This window comes from Meriones unguiculatus, chromosome 2 (assembly GCF_030254825.1).
Source record: "Meriones unguiculatus strain TT.TT164.6M chromosome 2, Bangor_MerUng_6.1, whole genome shotgun sequence".
NCBI lineage: Eukaryota > Metazoa > Chordata > Mammalia > Rodentia > Muridae > Meriones > Meriones unguiculatus.
The window spans coordinates 168,391,678-168,410,032 of NC_083350.1; the positions used below are offsets into that span (position 1 = coordinate 168,391,678).

General features: G+C 43.4%; 1 protein-coding gene across 2 annotated transcripts in view; it reads left to right on the forward strand.

Moving 5' to 3' along the window:
• Positions 1–551: 551 nt before the first annotated feature.
• Positions 552–18,355, forward strand: part of Arhgef26 (Rho guanine nucleotide exchange factor 26) — a 106,875-nt gene continuing 89,071 nt past the window's right edge. The window contains exons 1-3 of one of the 2 annotated variants that reach the window (XM_021658389.2): positions 552–1,634; positions 2,507–2,546; positions 6,341–6,486. In XM_021658389.2, coding sequence (XP_021514064.1) covers positions 567–1,634; positions 2,507–2,546; positions 6,341–6,486 — 1,254 coding nt within the window. In that variant the 5' untranslated portion in view covers positions 552–566. The remainder of the gene's footprint in view (positions 1,635–2,506; positions 2,547–6,340; positions 6,487–18,355) is intronic. The other variant, XM_021658390.2, reaches the window with a different exon arrangement.

Here is an 18,355-nt window from a genome sequence, read left to right on the forward strand (position 1 = left end):
GGGCGGGGCCGGCGCCTCGGGCGGCTGCTGCGCGGTGCCGCGCTGTTGCCCCTGCGCTTCGGCGAGGACCCAGGCCACCCACGGGGCGGGGAGCACTGGCCGGTCTGCGCTCCGGACGCCCGGCAGGGTGAGCGCGCTGGAGGCCGTGCAGCAGGGGCCCGGGAGCCTGGCGCGGGGCGGACGGCTGGATGGAGACGCGGGGGAGCGTCCCGCGGCGAGCTGTCCCAGCCAGCTGAACTCTTTCCGAACGTCCCGCCGCGAGTGGGTGGCGAGCTCTCTGGGTGCCAGCGGGCTTGGGGCGCGGGAAGGACGCAGAGGAGACCAGATCCATCCGCTCGGCTGCGGCTCGGGTCTCTGCCCTCGGTCGCGCAGCGCGGCGGGCGGTGCTGTGCCCGGGAAAGGGCGGGTAGGCGCGGCGCTGCCGAATCCCGCGCGACACCCGAGTGACTGCCGGGCTGGAAGCCGGCTGGGCTCCAGACCAGACCGGTCGTCCGGAGGCAAAGTTTCTTCTTCGTAGGCAACCTGAGCAGCTCTCCTCCTCCTGGGGCCGGCGCAGAGGCCCCGCTATGGACGGCGAAAGCGAGGTGGATTTTTCCAGCCACGGCGTCACCCCTTTGTGGCGGAGACGGTCCACCTCTCCGCTCCAGTTGCTCGGCCGGGGCAAGCCGAGGCCGCAGTCCTACCAGAGCCCCAGCGGGCTGCTGATCACCGACTTCCCGGTGGAGGAGTTGGCTGCCCTGCCCGCGCCGCAGACTCCGGCCCGCGTGCCGGACGGCGGGACGGCGTCCAGGAGCCCCCATCTTCCGTGCGCGCATCGGAGGCCGGTGACCAATGGCCGCACGCTGTCCCCGGACTACAGAACTGCTTCTCCTCGACTCCGACGGCCCAAGTCACCCCTAGTTCCTCACGCCTCCTCGGGCGGCTCCCTGAAGTCGCCTGCTAATGGCACGGTGCCCTCGCCCGCGGCGCTGTTGCCGAGCGCCCCGCGGACTCCGGACACTCCTGCCTCCTGCGACCCCGAGGAGGACCTCGCCGGGGTGACTGCCAGTAAGGTGTGTTCACCCGTTGCCAATGGCCTCGTCCCTAAAACCAACTCACCTGGCCCAGCATCACAAACTGCTCAGTCCGCTAGGGACTTGGAGCCCAGCCCCTTGAGACTCTCTCCTGCTCCCCAGCCCAGGTCCTCAGAGCAAAACCTGCCTCTCCAAAGGCTGCCCTCCCAAGAGAATGAGCTCCCCAGTCCCTCCGTGGTTTTGAGTACCAACAGCCCGGCCGCCCTCAAGATGGGAAAGCAGCAGATTATCCCGAAAAGCCTCGCCTCAGAAATTAAGCTGAGTAAATCCAACAGTCAGAATGTGGAGCCCCACAGGAGGCTTCTCAAGGTGCGCAGCATGGTGGAGGGCCTGGGAGCACCCCTGGGCCACGAAGGGGAGGAAGGCGAAGTTGATAACGACATAGACAGCCCGGGCTCCCTCAGGCGAGGCTTGCGGTCCACGTCTTACCGAAGGGCAGTGGTCAGCGGCTTTGATTTTGACAGCCCCACCAGCTCAAAGAAAAAGAACAGAATGTCCCAGCCTATTCTGAAGGCAGTCCTGGAAGACAAGGAGAAGTTCTCCAGCCTGGGAAGGATAAAGGTAGGACTGGGCAGGCTCACAGGCCATTCATGAAATCCAAGGCAGATGTGTTGGGGACAAATTTTGAATGCTCATACATGACACGTTTGATAACATTCGAGTAGAATGAATTTAAATCAGCTGCCCCAAACATGGACCAGTTTGTTTTAATCACCATGTCCCATGTTTGTGTTTTATTGTTATTAATCCATGAGTGTGTGTGATAAACTAATAGCTTAGAACTTGGGTGATATTGTGAAATATTATACCCTGATATAGGCCTAGCAATTGCACTTACTAATATATATATGTATATATGGCCATTGTGACCTAGAGGAAAAGAGACAACTAGAGAGGAATGTTTTGGAGTATGTGCCACCTTCTTAGAAACAAGACGCGCCTAAGCAATAGGGCAAAGATTGCCTTTGGCAATCACATTTTTCTTGACTAAGCAGACAACTGGGACCAGCCTATATAAATGCCTCATATGTAACACACAAGCAAGCCTGTTTTATGTTAGACATACAGTCTTAAAGAAAAGACATTTTATAACATTTTATGTGCAACTCCCCTCCCCCACCCCAGCTGTCAAGGATAGCAAAGTTCAGTTTAACAGTGAGAGTGAATCACGAAGTGAAATGAGTGGGACTCTGGTCATTTGATGATTTTTTTACTCTAGTTTACTGGGATGTGAGGATGCACATTTTATTTTACTGTTGCATTGAATTGCCTTGAGGATTCCCTGCCTTCTGCTTTTGGAAATCTGAGGGCTATCACAAAAAGGGGCTTTTACTTAACAATAGCTGTATTTTCTACTTGGCTTATTCATACATAGTTTGCTTTTCTCTCCCCCCCCCCCCTTTTTTTAAATTTTTCCTTTTCTCATCTCTTAGAAAAAAATGCTGAAAGGACAAGGAACATTTGATGGGGAAGGTAAGCATTTAAATTTCCAGCTTTTTGTTGCAGCTTCAATATGGTACATCAATTATAAGTTGGACCTAATTGCAGTAGCAAAACTTGAGATGGAAAAACAAAAGTACCCAATTTTGTCTTGGATTATATCATGCAAACCCATAGGGGGCATTTTTATAAGCTGGTAACTTCCTCAATTCACATCTTGGGAGCTTTCATTCTTCTTTCCCCTGGCCCCATTCTTCACCTGCCTCATAACATGGGGGTCAGAGCAAGCTCCTTAGTCAGGCACTCTGAAATTGCTTGGATCTTCTGTGGTATTTCCTTAGGCCACGTTTTTTTTTTCTTTTTCTTTCTTTCTTTCTTTCTTTCTTTCTTTCTTTCTTTCTTTCCTTCTTAATCTTCTTTTCACTATATTTCCACATTTGATTTTTATTTCTGACTTCCTGTTTTTCTGCTAAGCTTCACTGTTGGGGTAATGCAGCTTTTCTGGTGGGAAAAAAAAAAGAATATAATCTTAAAATTTTCTAACCTGTATATTTGTTGTTAATGATTTCAAAAACCCAAGCAGCCTCAGCCAGGTGTTCACATGCTAATCAGATTAGTAGACTCTGTAAATAGATGGGTCAAGTGGCCAAGTAGAGGAGCCTGAAGGGAGCAGTCCCAGCTGCTCCTGGGGACAGTGAGTGCACTCACTTTCTGTCATGCTTTGAAATGCTGAGAGTTTCCATCCTCTAATGGATAATGATGGGAAATCTGCCCTTCCATGAGAAAAGCTAATGGAAAATCATGCAGATTTAAAAAACGTAATTTGGGTGATTGTAAGATAGTTTCTGCATAACTACAAATGAGCAATTTATCAATTCGTTATATTAATTGTAGAAAAATGATTGTTATTTGGAGAGAAGAAACCCAGATATGGTATTTTGGTTAGTTGGGATCAATTCATCTTCCTGATTTTGTAACTGGGAGAATGAGAAGCTTTGGCAGTTTTTGTAACTCAGCCCCTGTGACGTGTCTGGCAGCACAAGCTGAGGGACATGGAACTGCTGCTGCATGTCCTCTGCTGTTCCCTGAGGCATTGTAAGTGTGAAGCTGACAACCCTCCTTCAGAGCGGCCATTCTCAACCTTCCTAATGCTGCCTCCTTTAATACAGTTCCTTATGTTGGCGATCCCTAGCCATAAAATTATTTTTGTTGCTACGTCATAACTGTAATTTTGCTATGGCTATGAATTGTAATGTAGCTATTTGATATGCAGGATATCAGATAAGGAACTCCTACGAAAGGGTCATCTATTCCCAAGGTGGTCATGACCCACAGGTTGAGAACCACTGCTACAGAGGATGCTTTGCCTCTTGGCTTTGAGCTTGATTTTGCTTATGCCTTAAAGAATTGCAAATTTTGAGTGTTTTGAAGTTAGAACAGGCAGTGTTATATTATCTGCTTCTATCAAGAGCTGTTTCTGAGTATCTTGTCTATTCTTATACATGATGGTGTAGACATCTTTTTTTTATACATATGTAAGTGAAGAATGCAGAACTCTTAACAGTTAATGGTGTGCAGGAAGGGTTGTCCAGTTGTGAGAACTTGAGCCAGATTCTTGATGTTTCTAATCAATTGAGTGATAGGGATGCAGGAATTGTGCATCATTAAACTCTGTCTCATGGGTGAAATGAGAGTGATGCTATTCTTTGTAAGAATGACTGAGAAATAGTATCAATGATATATATGTATATATCATAAATATGTATACGTTATATATATGTATATATATTATACATGTTTTGTGTCTCCCCAGTAAATTAAAATTGCAGAAACTGAGTTTGATTTATTTATTTTCATATGTAGAGCAATCACAGGATAGTAAAGTCTTGCATTCGCTCTACTGCTACTGTAGACACATTGAACACAGAGCTATATGTGGTTGCCAAGAGAAAAAAAAAAAAAAACAGATGTGGGAAAGCATTTCTAACAGCTAAATCCTATACTAAGCTCAGAATCTTCCCCATTATGCCCGAATCTCTTCTCTCTGTACAGTCTCAAGGTTTTGAAAGCTCACCCTACTTGTCTCTACTCCCACATCCAGTCTGTCACCAGTCCGTTCTAAGTGGCACAGCTCAGCTCTCCCGTACTGTTCATTGACTACTCTGCTGGCACCCTAATTAGTCCCCTGGGTAGCTAGTGCTTGACTAGCCCATTGAAGCAAACCTGGTTCTGGTGTGTTCCCTTGTATTTAGTATAAAATACAATCATTAAAGCGTGAAAGAAACCGAATCCTTTTGAACTCAGGATAAAATCTAATCCTTTAACACAGGTTATTTAGATTTGGACTCTGTGGCTCATCTGTGTAAACATACCTTGCTTTGTTTGACCTCGACACATATCTGTCATACAACTGAGATTTTCATTACTGCTTTTAAGGCTTCTGTTTCCTCTTGCTTCAGCATTTGTCCATCTGCCTTTTCCCTGAGCTCTGCTGCTTCTCTACATTTAGAGCTTGGATTTTCCTCTTTGTTGCCTCTCTGACCCCCCAGGCTGTATCATACTCTGGCAGTTCTGTCAGAGCACCTATACGTGCATGACTTCTGTTTTGTCAGTGTGTATTTAATAAGATCATGTACCCTTGACCCTTCAATAACTTGTCATTCCTCTTGGAGTGGAAATCAAAGTCCTGTCAGTGGCCCAGCAAGATCTGCCCTGCACTTGCTCTGACCTCTAACTATGATTTTGGCCTTTTTCTTGCTATACCTCACTCATGCATACAAGGCTGACCCCTGCCCCAACACATTTATAGTTGTGGTTCACTCTCATGAAGACTTCCTTCCTGGGCTGAGAGATGTCTCGGCAAGTGAAGTGCTGGAAGCCCAAACATGGGAACTTGAGTTTGTGTTACATAAAGCCAGATGTGGTAGAACACATCAGGTGTTCCTGTGGTGAGCTGGTGTATGCAGCTGTGAATGAGTCTGTCTCAAGCAAGGTGGAAAGCAAAGACCAGACTTCTGACTTCTCAGGCATGCTTACATGACTGTGTAACACACACACACAGAGGCATACACACACACACTCAGACACACACACAGCTTTTTCGCCAGTTGTACAGATGGCTTGCCTTCTTAACTCTTACATCGTACCTCAGATGTCATTTCTGTGAGGGCCTTCTTAAACTAACCCACTTAAAACGAACTTCCTTCCTTCCCAGAATTTCCTACCCCTTTCCACCATTTGTTTTTCTCCATGACAACATCGCCATATTTGAAATACTATGAAAGTTAATTGTTTATTTCAGTTCTCTTTCATTTTTATGTCTGCTTCATGAACATGGAGATTTCTCATCTTTTTGTCCATTGTATTCCTAGTTGCTTAGCAGTTGCTGGCATCTCATAGACATTTCCTAAATGTCAGTTGGATGAATAAATGCATGAATATGAAGTTCATGTTTTTACTAACTTATTGGTTCATGAGGGGATGAGAAGTATCTTTTCACTTTTATTATTAGAAAAAAGAAATTATAGATGTACAGTAAACGTTTGCTAAATAGACAGACATGAAGAAAACATGACACATGGATTTAATTAGCCTAAATTACAATGGGTTCAGGCTGACCATCTCTCATGAGTAGTGGACAGAGACACCAAAAAATTTGCTTCAGTTGGAATGTCATATAGTCTTTGGTGACAATGTGTATTTTCTCTTTTCTTTTTCAGCTATTAATTAAGCCAACACTAAATATTTTATGAATGTAAACTTTGTTTAAAGCAAGTAGCATAGCTACTGGGAGCAATTACTGACATATCTGACTTGTTTTCTTGGAGAAAATGCAGTCCTGTATCAAAACTACAAAGAAAAGGCCCTTGACATCGACTCTGATGAAGATCCAGAGCCCAGAGAACAGAAGCCAGAGGAGAAAATCGTGATTCACCATAAGCCGCTGAGATCCACATGGAGCCAGCTCTCTGCGGTGAGTGTTTACATTCCTCTTGTCTATCTGTGGGAGGAAAAGGCCAATTTGTGGAAATCGTGCATGAATGTGGCCTTTATTTTTCTTCTACCAATGATCCTGTAATTCTCAGAAAAAGGACTCTTTGGATGGTAACTGTTTCTGGAAACTCTGCAGACGCTAATAAGAACATGGAGCTTGATCAGGAAAAGCAGGTCTGATAAAATGGCATGACATGCCCCCAGACGGATGTACTGTGGGCTCAGTTATCATGCGGTAGCTTCCTTTTTCTTTTTAATACAGCGTGCATGCAGTGATCAATGTATCCCACATGCTTTCATAATTGGCTACACGTATATATGGATGTATATGTGCATGTAAATGTGTTATATAGGTATATCGGTAGATTTGTGTGTTCATGTACAAGGGGGGATCAATTACAGTCATTTCTTGTACACTTTATTTTGTGTAACCATATCTATATTTCCTTGAAATTAGTTAATGAATATCCCTACTCTGTGCGTTTTCTGTGTATGTGTGTGTTTTAATGCTTTTGTAATAATATGTAATTTCATCTTTCTGGAACAAACGTATTTGGTTTTAGCCAAAGTCAGTTTTCTTCTGGGCTTATACAATGCTATGTGTTGCTTCGTTTTCTGGATGGAGTCTGGGCATAGAGTATCTGATGGTCTGATACGTTAGCAAGTTGAAAGGAGTTCCTGTGGCTAGGCATGGGTGATAAAAACACCACATGAAAAACAAGGTAGTTAGTCTCTGAGAGTCTTAGGTACTACCTAAGGTACTACAAGCAGAGGCAGCTCCCTCCTAAGCCATGCTGCGTGCGGTTAGTCATGATCCTCCTGGGCTTTGGGAAGCTACCAGCATAGGAAACACTTGCATATGTTGATGCAATATGCCCAGAATCATGGAAATGCTATGCTAAAGGTAGGGGGATGATTTCTGTTCAGATTCTTTCTCTCCTTGTCTAACATATATAATTTCAAAGTCTAGAATCAAGTCTCTTCTATCTCCCTTTCTCTATATTTTTTGGACAGGGTCTCGCTATGTAACACTGGTTGATGTGGAATTTGCTACATGAACCAGGCTATCCTTCAGGGCTGGGATTAAAGGTGTGTGGCACCACACTTGGTTGGTTCCACATCCCAATCTTGTTTTGTAACAAATCAGTTCCTTTCTAGTATTTCCAAGCTGTGGTTCCTATGAAACCCAAATTACAATGCTAATAGCTACAGGGCAGTCAGTGTGAATCAGTGATGCGGATGATTGTGGGTGATAGGGAGTAGCGAGGGCTGTGTTAGGCTGGTCGTTTCTACAGGAACAACTACCTCTTAGCTCATTGTTGCCAGGTCCTCCGAGACAGAAATTCAGACTTTGAGTATTATCAAAATTTGAGTTTTAGAGAAATGCTACATGAAGCCAGCAAAATATCTGTACGTCAGTCTTGGCCTCTCCACCAATAGTGTGCAGCTTCTATGATAGTTCTTAGGATTTGTTAGGAGAGGGGTATGTTGCTAGATGGTGAAATGTCTCCAGAAAGTTGGTGTAGTAGTAGTCTTTTTTAAAAATTCACTTTACATCCTGAACGTACCCCATTCTTCCTCTTTTCCTGGCCCCACCATCCCACCCTCTTCCCCTAGTCTCCTCCCCTTCTCCTCAAATAAGGGGACTCCTCCATTTACTAACCCACCCCGGCACACCCAGACCCATCAGGACTAAGCATATCCTCTTCCACTGAGGCCAAACAAGGCAGTGCAGCTAGGAGCAAGTGGTTTAAAAGCAGGCAACCAAGTCCATGTCAGAGACAGCCCCTGTTCCACTTGCTAGGGAACCCAGGTGTAGACCAAGCTGCCCATCAATTACTTATGTATCAGGGCCCTAGGTCCTGTCCATGCATGCTCTTTGGTTGGTTCTTCAGTCTCCATAAGCCCCCATGGGCCTATGTTAGTTGACACTGCTGTTCACCAGCCCCACTTCAGACAGAGAGCTAATATCCAAAATATATAAAGAACTCTAGATATTAAACACAAACAAACCAAATAGCCCAATTAAAAATTGGGGTACAGAGCTAAACCTAGAACTCTAACCAGAAAAATCTCTAATGTCTGAGAAGCACTTAAAGAAATGCCCATTATCTTTAGCCATCGGGGAAATATAAATCAAAACAACTCTGAGATTCCATCTTACATCAGTCAGAATGTCTAAGATTATATATATATATATATATCAATCAAGTGACAGCATATGCTGGAAAGGATATGGAGCAAGGGGAACCCTCCTCCGTTGCTGGTGGGAGTGCAAACTTGTGCAACCACTTTGGAAATCAGTCTGGAGCTTTCTCAGAAAATTGGGACTAGTTCTACCTCAAGACCCAGGTGTACCACTCCTGGGCATATACCCAAAAGATGTTCCACAATACAAGGGCTTTTTCTCAACTATGTTCATAGCAGCTTTATTCCTAATAGCCAGAAACTAGGAACAACCCAGATGACTCTCAACTGAAGAATGGATACAGAAACTGTGGTACATTTACAGAATGGAATACTACTCAGCTAGTAAAACCAAGGAAATAATGAAATTTGCATGCAAATGGGTGGAACTAATATATATGTATATTATATACATATATACAATCCTAAGTGAGGTAACCCAGACCCAGAAAGACACACTTGGTATTAGTAGTCTTTTACTCTAATACAACAGTCTTATGATATGTAGACATCAAAACAGATACCTGGAAAATGTGGCTGTAAATGACTGTCATTCAGCTCATTTCATAGAGGACCTGGGAGAAAAGGCCTGTTTTTGAATTTTCCCTTGGTGATGACCACTGTTCTTATAAGCCTAAGTCTTGGAATTGGTTTTGAACTCTCAGCAGAAATGTGGACACCTGTGTCACTTCCACCTCAATCCAGCTTAGCTTCAGGAGGTGCCCTGTTCATGACCTTCTGGCCTCTGGCTTTCGTTGAGATGAACACAGATGTAGTTAAATAGTACTGTATATCCTTCAGTCCAGTTTTACACAGGTGCTTGCGTTTTTCCTTTGCCAGGAGAAAATGTGCTGGTACGCCTTTACCTTTAGAGTGGGTTATCTTAGATTTGAGTGTTTCCAGGAATCTCACGTGTATTTATCATGTCACCTGGCTGCCTTGTGATCAGATTTTTGCCACCTAAATTGGTATGAATCTGCATTTTCTTTGCATCTTTTATATTTTTTAAAGTGCTATTAACATGTAGAAAAGTAAAAAAAAAAAAAAAAGCCAAGCACACATTCATGCAGATTAATAGATTTAATAGATTCCATGTACCCACCAGCTATAAGGAATCAAGGTTAATATATTTTAACCTATAACCTTCAGCCTCTGTTGTTTGTTGTTGTTGTTGTTGTTCATTTGTTTGTTTGTTTTGAAGCAGTCCAGTTCAACAGCCCCTGCTCTCCGGCAGTCTCTTTTTGCCTCCCCAAATCACTATTCTGAGGGCCTTGGCGTTTTTCATATGGTTTTCCTTTTTCTAAAATATGTTTTAAGATACAATCTCGGTGTTTACTCTAGTGTTTAACACTCAGGTCTTCTGAGTGCTGTGAAAACAAGTGTCTACCACCATAGTTATCCACAACAGGAACTCTGTCTAGTACAAAGATGAAACCTGCTCTGGAGCTTAGCAGAGTTGATCGCTTAATACCAAAAGGCAGCTACTAGAACCTATCTGTTAACAGACGTACAAGCTGTAGTCAGGACTGTAAGTAAGAGGAGGCTTTGTGAGTCACACTCTCAGGATGTCTGCCCTTGTGTCCTGATGCTTTCTCAGAGAGCAGAGGCAGCATTGATGGTGGTTCTCAGAAGACTTCTGTCATGGACACCAGCTTTGGTATCCTCTCAGCGTGCCTAACTTTTAATGGGTTGAATTAGTGGAGTAGCCCTCAACCAACATTTTTGCCTGTGTCACTGTTACCCAAAATCTTCCTGGAGTGTGGCCTTGACCCCTGAAAGGGAGTAAGGCAAGCAGTTTTCTAGCTGTCATTAGTGTTTGGCATACACTGAACATTTTACTTAAAAGGGCTCCGTGTGAGAGCACATGCGCCTTGGCCCCTTTTGAAAGTTTATTTTCTGAAACTCTCTTATCTTTGTTGCAAACACCTGCCGGCCTTCTCGTATGATGCAATTTCCATATCAGTTGATTGTAAGAAGCCTGCGGTGTGCCAAAGTCTCTTTTGATGTGCAGCAATTTGCAGTAATTTATGGTTGTTACGTAAGCTCTTTAAACCTTCACTCTGTAGTGTAATTTATCTGAGTGTTTTTATGCTTAAGACTCCTTTGATTTCATTGGATAATGCCAGGTAGGGGAGGGCTCAGCTGCCCAGGTGGCAAGCGATCCTTCTTTACAGGGATGGGACGGATTTAACTGTGGTGTTATGATCATTCAGAGAAGAGAGGCCTTAATCGCACACACACACCCCCGGTGGTGGAATAAGCATTTAGACCGCACAGACTTAAGTGACCTGGGGATATATGTATTTATCAGTGATGTCTCAGCCCACAAGTTCTTCACGTGCAAGTGGGGATGTTGTGTCGTAGTCCACAATGTGCCCGCATTCCTTCACCCCCTAGGATGGGACAGGCTTGGTCCTTATTTACGTGGATGCTGACAGGTCAGTCCCTCCAGTTCCTCCCTTTGTGGGTTTTAGTACTCAGGTTTTAATTGTTCTGTGGAGGGGATCTGAGGCTTGGGGCTTGTGAAGCTGCTGTGACCTGGAGAGATGACTACCTGGAACTGTGCCCAGTGTCAGCGAACCCGCTGCACACAGGTGAACGGCGCAGTGACTCACCGCCGTCCACAGTATGAACCCGAGCCAGCAGGTCTTAGGTCTCTGGGAAAAGCTGTGGGTTTAAAGGAAAATATTGATTGTGTTAGTCAGAGGTGGAACACTGGGTACTTGTTACACGGAGTGCCAGGTGCCCTGCCAGTTGAGCCCTGGCTGAAAAGAGAGCTCTGGTTTCCTCCAAAGTTTTGTCATTGCTAGGATCACAGGACTCCCCCAGTCTTCTGCGTGGCCTTTTGCTTTTCATCAGTAGCTCTCCCCACCAGGCACATGCTGCGGATGTTTAAGATGTGACTTGTGAAACCAGTGTTTGTTCAGTTATGTTCAGTGACAGCACCAACACAAGCCTTGCCAGCCACGCCCTGACATCCTCCCCCCCCCCCCGCAGAGGGGTGTGTTTGTATAATTTCTGTTACCTCGAAATGCCAGGTACCTTCGAGAAGGGTGTTCAGGCTCCAAAGGCAGGGCCTGGAATGAGCCGGCACACTTTCCACACCTAATATAGTCAGCGACTCATGGACTCTGTTACACTGGCTGGCATGCAGCTTTATCAGTCATTGTACATCAGTTCAGAGATTTCTTCTGTGTGCTTACAGAGTTCAGACTCTCCACTCGGGGATTGGTTTTTATATTCCCATCAGTGTACTTTGGCTGCATTTAGTGGCCGATGGTGTGATGTAGAACCCAGAATTAGGGCTTGTGTCCTCTGCTTCTTGGCATATGTAATCACCTTTGGGAGGCTTTTTTGGAACTTGTAGAAACAAGAAAGGGAAACTGGGACATTCATAAGAATTATTTTGTTGGGTTAAAGATAAGGCATATCTTTTGAATGTTAGCAGTACAGTCTGATGGGACTCACTCTTTTAGGATTCAGACCACATATATTGCAGAAGATACTATTTTTGCTTTAAACCAGGATCAACAAATGTAAAAAGAAATGAATATTATTCCTTTTAGCAGAAAGGCTTTTAATATATTAAAAGCCAAAGAAAACTTCCATTTGGGTCTTTAAATTTTATCACTTGTCCACACTTGTTGCTTAAAATAGTAACTGTGCAGTTCAGTAACTTTTCATTAATAGTTTTGTAAGATAACAATCACATAAAGTTATTTTTTACCTTAGATGGCAATTAATGCTGGCTATTGTATTTTTGAGCTGCTTTCTTCTTCTTCTTCTTCTTCTTCTTCTTCTTCTTCTTCTTCTTCTTCTTCTTCTTCTTCTTCTTCTTCTTCTTCTCCTTCTTCTTCTTCTTCTTCCCTTTTCTCCTCCTTTCCCTCCTCTTTCTTGTCCTCCTCCTTCCTAGTTTTTAGAGACAGGGTTTTCCTGTGTAGCTCTGCCTGTCCTGGAACTCACTCTGTAGAACAGGTTGGCTTTGAACTCATAGAGATCCAAATGTCTCTGCCTCCCAAGCATTGGGATTAAAGGCATGCACCACCATGCCCGGCTTTCAGCTTGATTGTTTTTTTTATTATACTCATTTATCTAGGTGCCCACAATCATGGGCCCCTGCCCATGCATGCCATACCAGTGGAGGTCAGAGTACAATTTTGGGGAGTTGGTTCTCTCGGGTCCCAAGACCCGTAACCTCCTAAACCTTTGCCTGTTCTCTTTTATGTTTAAAATATAAAAAATAATCGCCATTCACTTTTGGTTTATTTTAACCCCTTGTAATTATATAGTCGCCTTGAGTGCTAACATACATGTCCATGTTGGACAGTAGGACTTCTCGACATAGCCTTGGCATGTCACTATAATTTTATTGAAATATTCTCTAGCATTTTAAAAATTAACTTTAACTTACACACATAATATGTAATATGGTCCTCATGGAGAAAGCAATCCAAATGTTCAAATTAAACTAAAAAAGCCTTTTTCAGTCTTACCTAATCCCAGTTTACTTTCCCACATATAAGTTTTTCTAAGTTTGATACTACTTTAAAAAAAATCTACATACATATTTAAGAAAAATAGGTTATATGTACTCATGTAAATAATTAATTTATAACAGCACTTGCCTTTGTGAATTATGTGTCTTATTCGCATTTGATGTCTATATGCGATTGAGAGTGCTGTAATTGTTAAATTATGTAGGATACATATGTAATACTGTGACTTATTCATTTATTGGCATGTACTCACTGTATGAAGAGCAGATTTCATAAAGATGTTTTATTTGCAGTATATCATGTGCTTTGACTTTCTTTCCCCCATAACTTCCCTTTTGTCTCACTTGTGTTAGTTTCCTTTCTTCTCCCAGCCTTCCTTCTGTATATCATGTCATGCTCATTTTTCAAACTCTATTTTAATTGGGCTGTTTACACATCTACCCCCTTTCCACCAACCCTAGGTAGACCAGAGAAGGTTGGTGGGGAGAGGAAACTTAGACCCCTTTACTTCTCCCAGCTATTTAGGGTCAATGGGTCTTTGGGGGATATAGAAGTCTTCATCAACAGTGAGCACAGCTAGCTAGCACTCTCCTCCAAGCCACTGCACCCTGAAATGTCTCTCTCCATCCATCCGCCTGTTGCAACTCACTGCACCATCTGTCTCTGGTCTCTCCAACCTGCTACACGCCACATGCCAGCACTGCACGCCATACCACACTTTCTTTCTGGGCTCTCAGTTTATACCCTGAGAGCCCTAGACAGTGCCCTTCTCTGTGCTGCATGTGGAAGGCCCCTACCAGCTGGCCGAGAGCATCCTGATTGGCTGGGCAGTGTTGACAAGGCAGGATGGAGGAATCTGAGGCAGAAAAAATACCTTATGCACGAGTGTTCCCGTGACCCAGGGTAATCAGAGTTGAGGCATGGATAACACAGCTGGGGTTCAGGATCCTCTCTGTTAGTTCCTCCCACCCTTTGATCCCCTACTGCATGACTTCCCCAGGCTCCTCCTTTACTCCTTTCCTCATCTGCACTTGCGTGGTAATCCTCTCAGTGTCGTGACTTTAAGTATATACTGTTTGCTGATGAGTTCTTCCTATGAAATTAAATTAAAGTGGACCAGGTGTGGCTTATAGGGAGGTGGGCGGGACGCATGCGAGAATAACAGCAGCCTCTTTGGAAAATGTAGTCTTAGGTTAAAAAAAAAAGAGGGCTGATTCCTTTGAGGGGCTCCAAATCTCTGCAAAGAAAGGCTGATGCAGTGCAGAGCCCTGCAATGTGGATTTCATTTATTAGAGTTTTAATTTGCTCTCTGGACCTTAAAGTGTCCTCTGTGTCTCCTTTTGCACTCAGGGGATGAAGCTGATAGTTGGTCTCCATAATGTTTGTAGAGTATCAGGGGTCACCAGAATTGACTGTTAATCCTTACATATGGAGCTAGTCCTCAAAATTTTGTTACTCAGGTTTTCTGGACTTACCCAGAACACATATAGTCTGATGACCTCCAGATGATCAGTCTGCCTGCTGCCTTTGAATTATTAGGGCATTTGTTATCTGCACGCCTATTATTTGGGAAGACGTGGAATACAAAGTCAGCAAAACAGCTGCAGGAGAGAGAAGTAAAAAGAGAACCACCATTGAAAGAGAAATGTACATTAATTCTCTCTTTGGTGTGAGAAGCGAACTCTGCCACCTGGTCAAACTGCAGTTGACTTCAAAACAGAGCAGTTTCTACTTTGGATGGCAAGAAACCCTACTTCTGGAAGTGCTGTTCTAAGGTGTATTGTTGTCTTCTCACAGAGCAATAGGGAGGTCTGAGGAGACAGAGACACATGGATCCTGTGGAAACAGGAACAACTGGTAGCTGGCTGTCAAGAGAGCTTGAAAGTCTTCCATGGACCATCAAAATAATGATTAATTTACGTGTAGTTGAACTTTGGACATTTCATGGTGTATGTAGCCCTTGAGAGAATACCATAAAAGCTGAGGCAGCTTTGGCTCCGTTAAATATGTCTGCTTCTCTGCTGCTTTGAGACTCTTTAGATGGCCTGGAACAGAACATGTACCCAGTCACTGGAAAAGAAGGCCCGCTTTCTCCTCTAGTGCTCTGCCAATGAAATGACTTAGGTCTGCCTGCTGGCTGCCTTCTATTCACAGAGTTGGCTTCATTCCCATTTTTAGTGTGCCTCCTTTCCCTGCAGAGCTCCTACATACTCTGATCCCATAACTTTGACTTGAGGTTGCCTAACATGGCCTACTCTCGTATTCCTTCTAGCTTCCAGATGTAACTTATCACTTTGGTTTCTTGAGGAAGAGGGTTATATAGGCTAAGTTAGTTTCTCCTTCCTCACAGGACACTTAAACATGTTTCTGCCAGGTGCCTGACTAGCTCAATTCGCGCCAATTTTGTCCTCTGTGATGTGTTATGATATGAAGAATGACCACTAACCACTTCCAATAGTGCTTTTCTCCTTATCCCTGCCTTTCTTCTCTCTCCTTATGCTGCATGTCAACTTGACACAAGCTAGTGCTATCCAAAAGGAGGGAACCTCAATTGAGAAAAATGTCTCCAGAAGATCTAGCTATCAGACCTTTTCTCAATAAGTGATCAGTGGGGGAGGGCACAGTCCATTGTGGGTGGTGCCATCCCTGGGCCGGTAGACCTGTGTTCTGTTACAAAAGCAGGCTGAGCAAGCCATGGGAGCAACCCAGCAAGCAGCAACCCTCCATGGCCTCTGCATCAGCTCCTGCCTCCAGGTTCCTGCCCTGTTTGAGTTCCTGTCCTGACTTTCTTCAGTGATGAACAGCAATGTGCAAGTGTAAGCCAAATAAAACTTCCCTTCCAAACTTGATTTTGGTGATAGTATTTTATTGCAGCAATAGAAATCCTAATTAAGACACTCCTCTTATTTTATTCCCAGAAGCTGTGCTTGTAGACTAACTTTTGTTATAGGGGTCCATACAAATATCATTGCAACTATGGTCTGTATCAGTGTAGTATAGTAACAAATATATTTTACTTTCACATCTAAGCTTCCCTGTCTGCCCATCCCATAGCCTGAGCTCTCAGCCACTGCAGCACATGGCCCTCTACCCAATACTTGTGTGTGTGTGTGTGTGTGTGTGTGTCTTAAAATATTTTCACGTTTTTGAGTATTTTACCTGCATGTATGTATGTGTGCCATATACATGCCTACTGCCTGTGGAGTCAGAAGAAACCCCTTAGGGGCCTCCCCTTCTCTGAGAAGAAGGAAAGGGTGGAATAGGAGGAGAGGAGGGAGGGAGGGGGTTGGGATCAGTCTGTAAATAAATAAGTAAATGAAGAATAGAAAGTCTCCAACCTTCATAAAGAAATACGAAGGGCCCAGGAGACAAGTCAGCTGGTAGCAAACACGAGGACCTGTGTGTGTGTGTGTGTGTGTGTAAGTAATAAAGTCACTATGTTTACTAAAAGAGAAGACATTTGTATTGTCTTGGGAAAATGCTAGTATCTCACAACAAGGTATATTTGTATGTTGTTGTACTGCAGTGCGTGGGACAGATAAAATGATCTGGAAACCAGCCTGTACTCTGGGGGCTTATCAAACAGTTTAGAAGATGGTGAATATCAGAGGCTTAAGTGATGTTTTCAGAAGAATATAGGGGGAAAAAGTGAATTTGAGTGACACAGAAATCATGCACAGCAAAGATTAGTAGGGTTTTAGTCATAGATGTCAACAGATCAGACAGGACAGAGAAGCAGAAAAGTAGGTATAAGCCAATGCTTGTGCAAAGTATGTCAATAAAGTTTGGTACATGGGGAAATAGAAGAAGAAGGGAAAACACATTTGATGTCTGGTATCTATTCCTCAGGTCTCTATACAATGAGCTATTTCACTCTTAAGGAAACCATTATGTGCTTCATACATGCCTAAATAGAAAGCATCAGGTTTTGTCACCTGTTTTTTGTTTTTTTTTTTTTCCTGAAGTACATTTTGTGCAAGTTAAATTTACTGCAGACCCAAGAAAGTAACCCCAAGTGTGGGTGTTCTGAATTACTGATTGTTTTGCGTCCACCTGCCACTTTGCAAGAAGAATAAACACAATGGAACAGCAGCTAAGATGCCGGCTCCACCTGTACAAGCAGGTGTCCTTTCTTCTGTTAAGAAAGGCCTCTCAGCCCACCTTCCTCAGCCCCTCCTGACTCAGGCCTTCGCTATGTGTCCTGGCATCATTCTCAGATCATCCCCCGTATCTCTGGTGCTCGAAGCTCTGTCTGTTGTCACTCATTTTCAACACAGCCTCATAAGCCTTGCTTGGTTTGGACCTGATTCAAGTCTGTCTGGGTGCTTCCTCTTGTCTTGGTGTCTTCATTTCTTCTTGCTGCTAGTGGCTACTTCTTTTTTCTCTGGCTTCCCTTTTACAAGGAGATACTGTTACTATTGACATCTTCTGAATAGTTCTGTTTGGAGGCATTACTTGTTTTATTTCTCTTTTTGGAATGAAGATATTAAGACATTTTAGTTTTTGTTACTGAAAGTGATCTTTTCGTTTAAAAGCCAAAATGTATTTATTTATATGAAAGTCGAGAATTACTAGTAGACAAAAAAAGGAATCAGTGTGGACAATTTGGTTCACAGCATCTCTGGTCTTTGAAAAACATATATTTACAGAGGGGTTGGAGAGGTTGCTCAGTTGTTAAAGGCACATACTGCTCTTGTGGAGGACTGAAGTACCTAAATTGAGTGTTTCAACAACTACCTGTATTATATCTATGGAGATCTGAAACCCTCTTCAGACCTCCAGGAGCACCTGACTCATGTATATAAGCCCCTACAAAGACACATACTTAAAAGTCAAGGAAATCTTTAAAAGATTTTTTAAAGTATGTATATTTTCTTTCAAGTATAAATTCAATAATGTAGAAGTAGCTTTGTCACTTGTCATTTTTCCTTCAACAATGTCTGAGTCAGTGAACTTGCAGTTGTATAATTTATGTTGGTTTTTTTTCATTTAATACTGTCTCAAATGGCTTTTGCAAGTATCATACTTTCTTCTATATCTTCCTAAAGCTCATATTCTATTTCATTAAGTAAGTAGAAATTTTAGTTTCTTTAATTTTCTGTTGTTTGGCATCAAGTTTCTAATTGTTCAATTAAAATTTAATATTAAATTCTTTAAAATAATTTA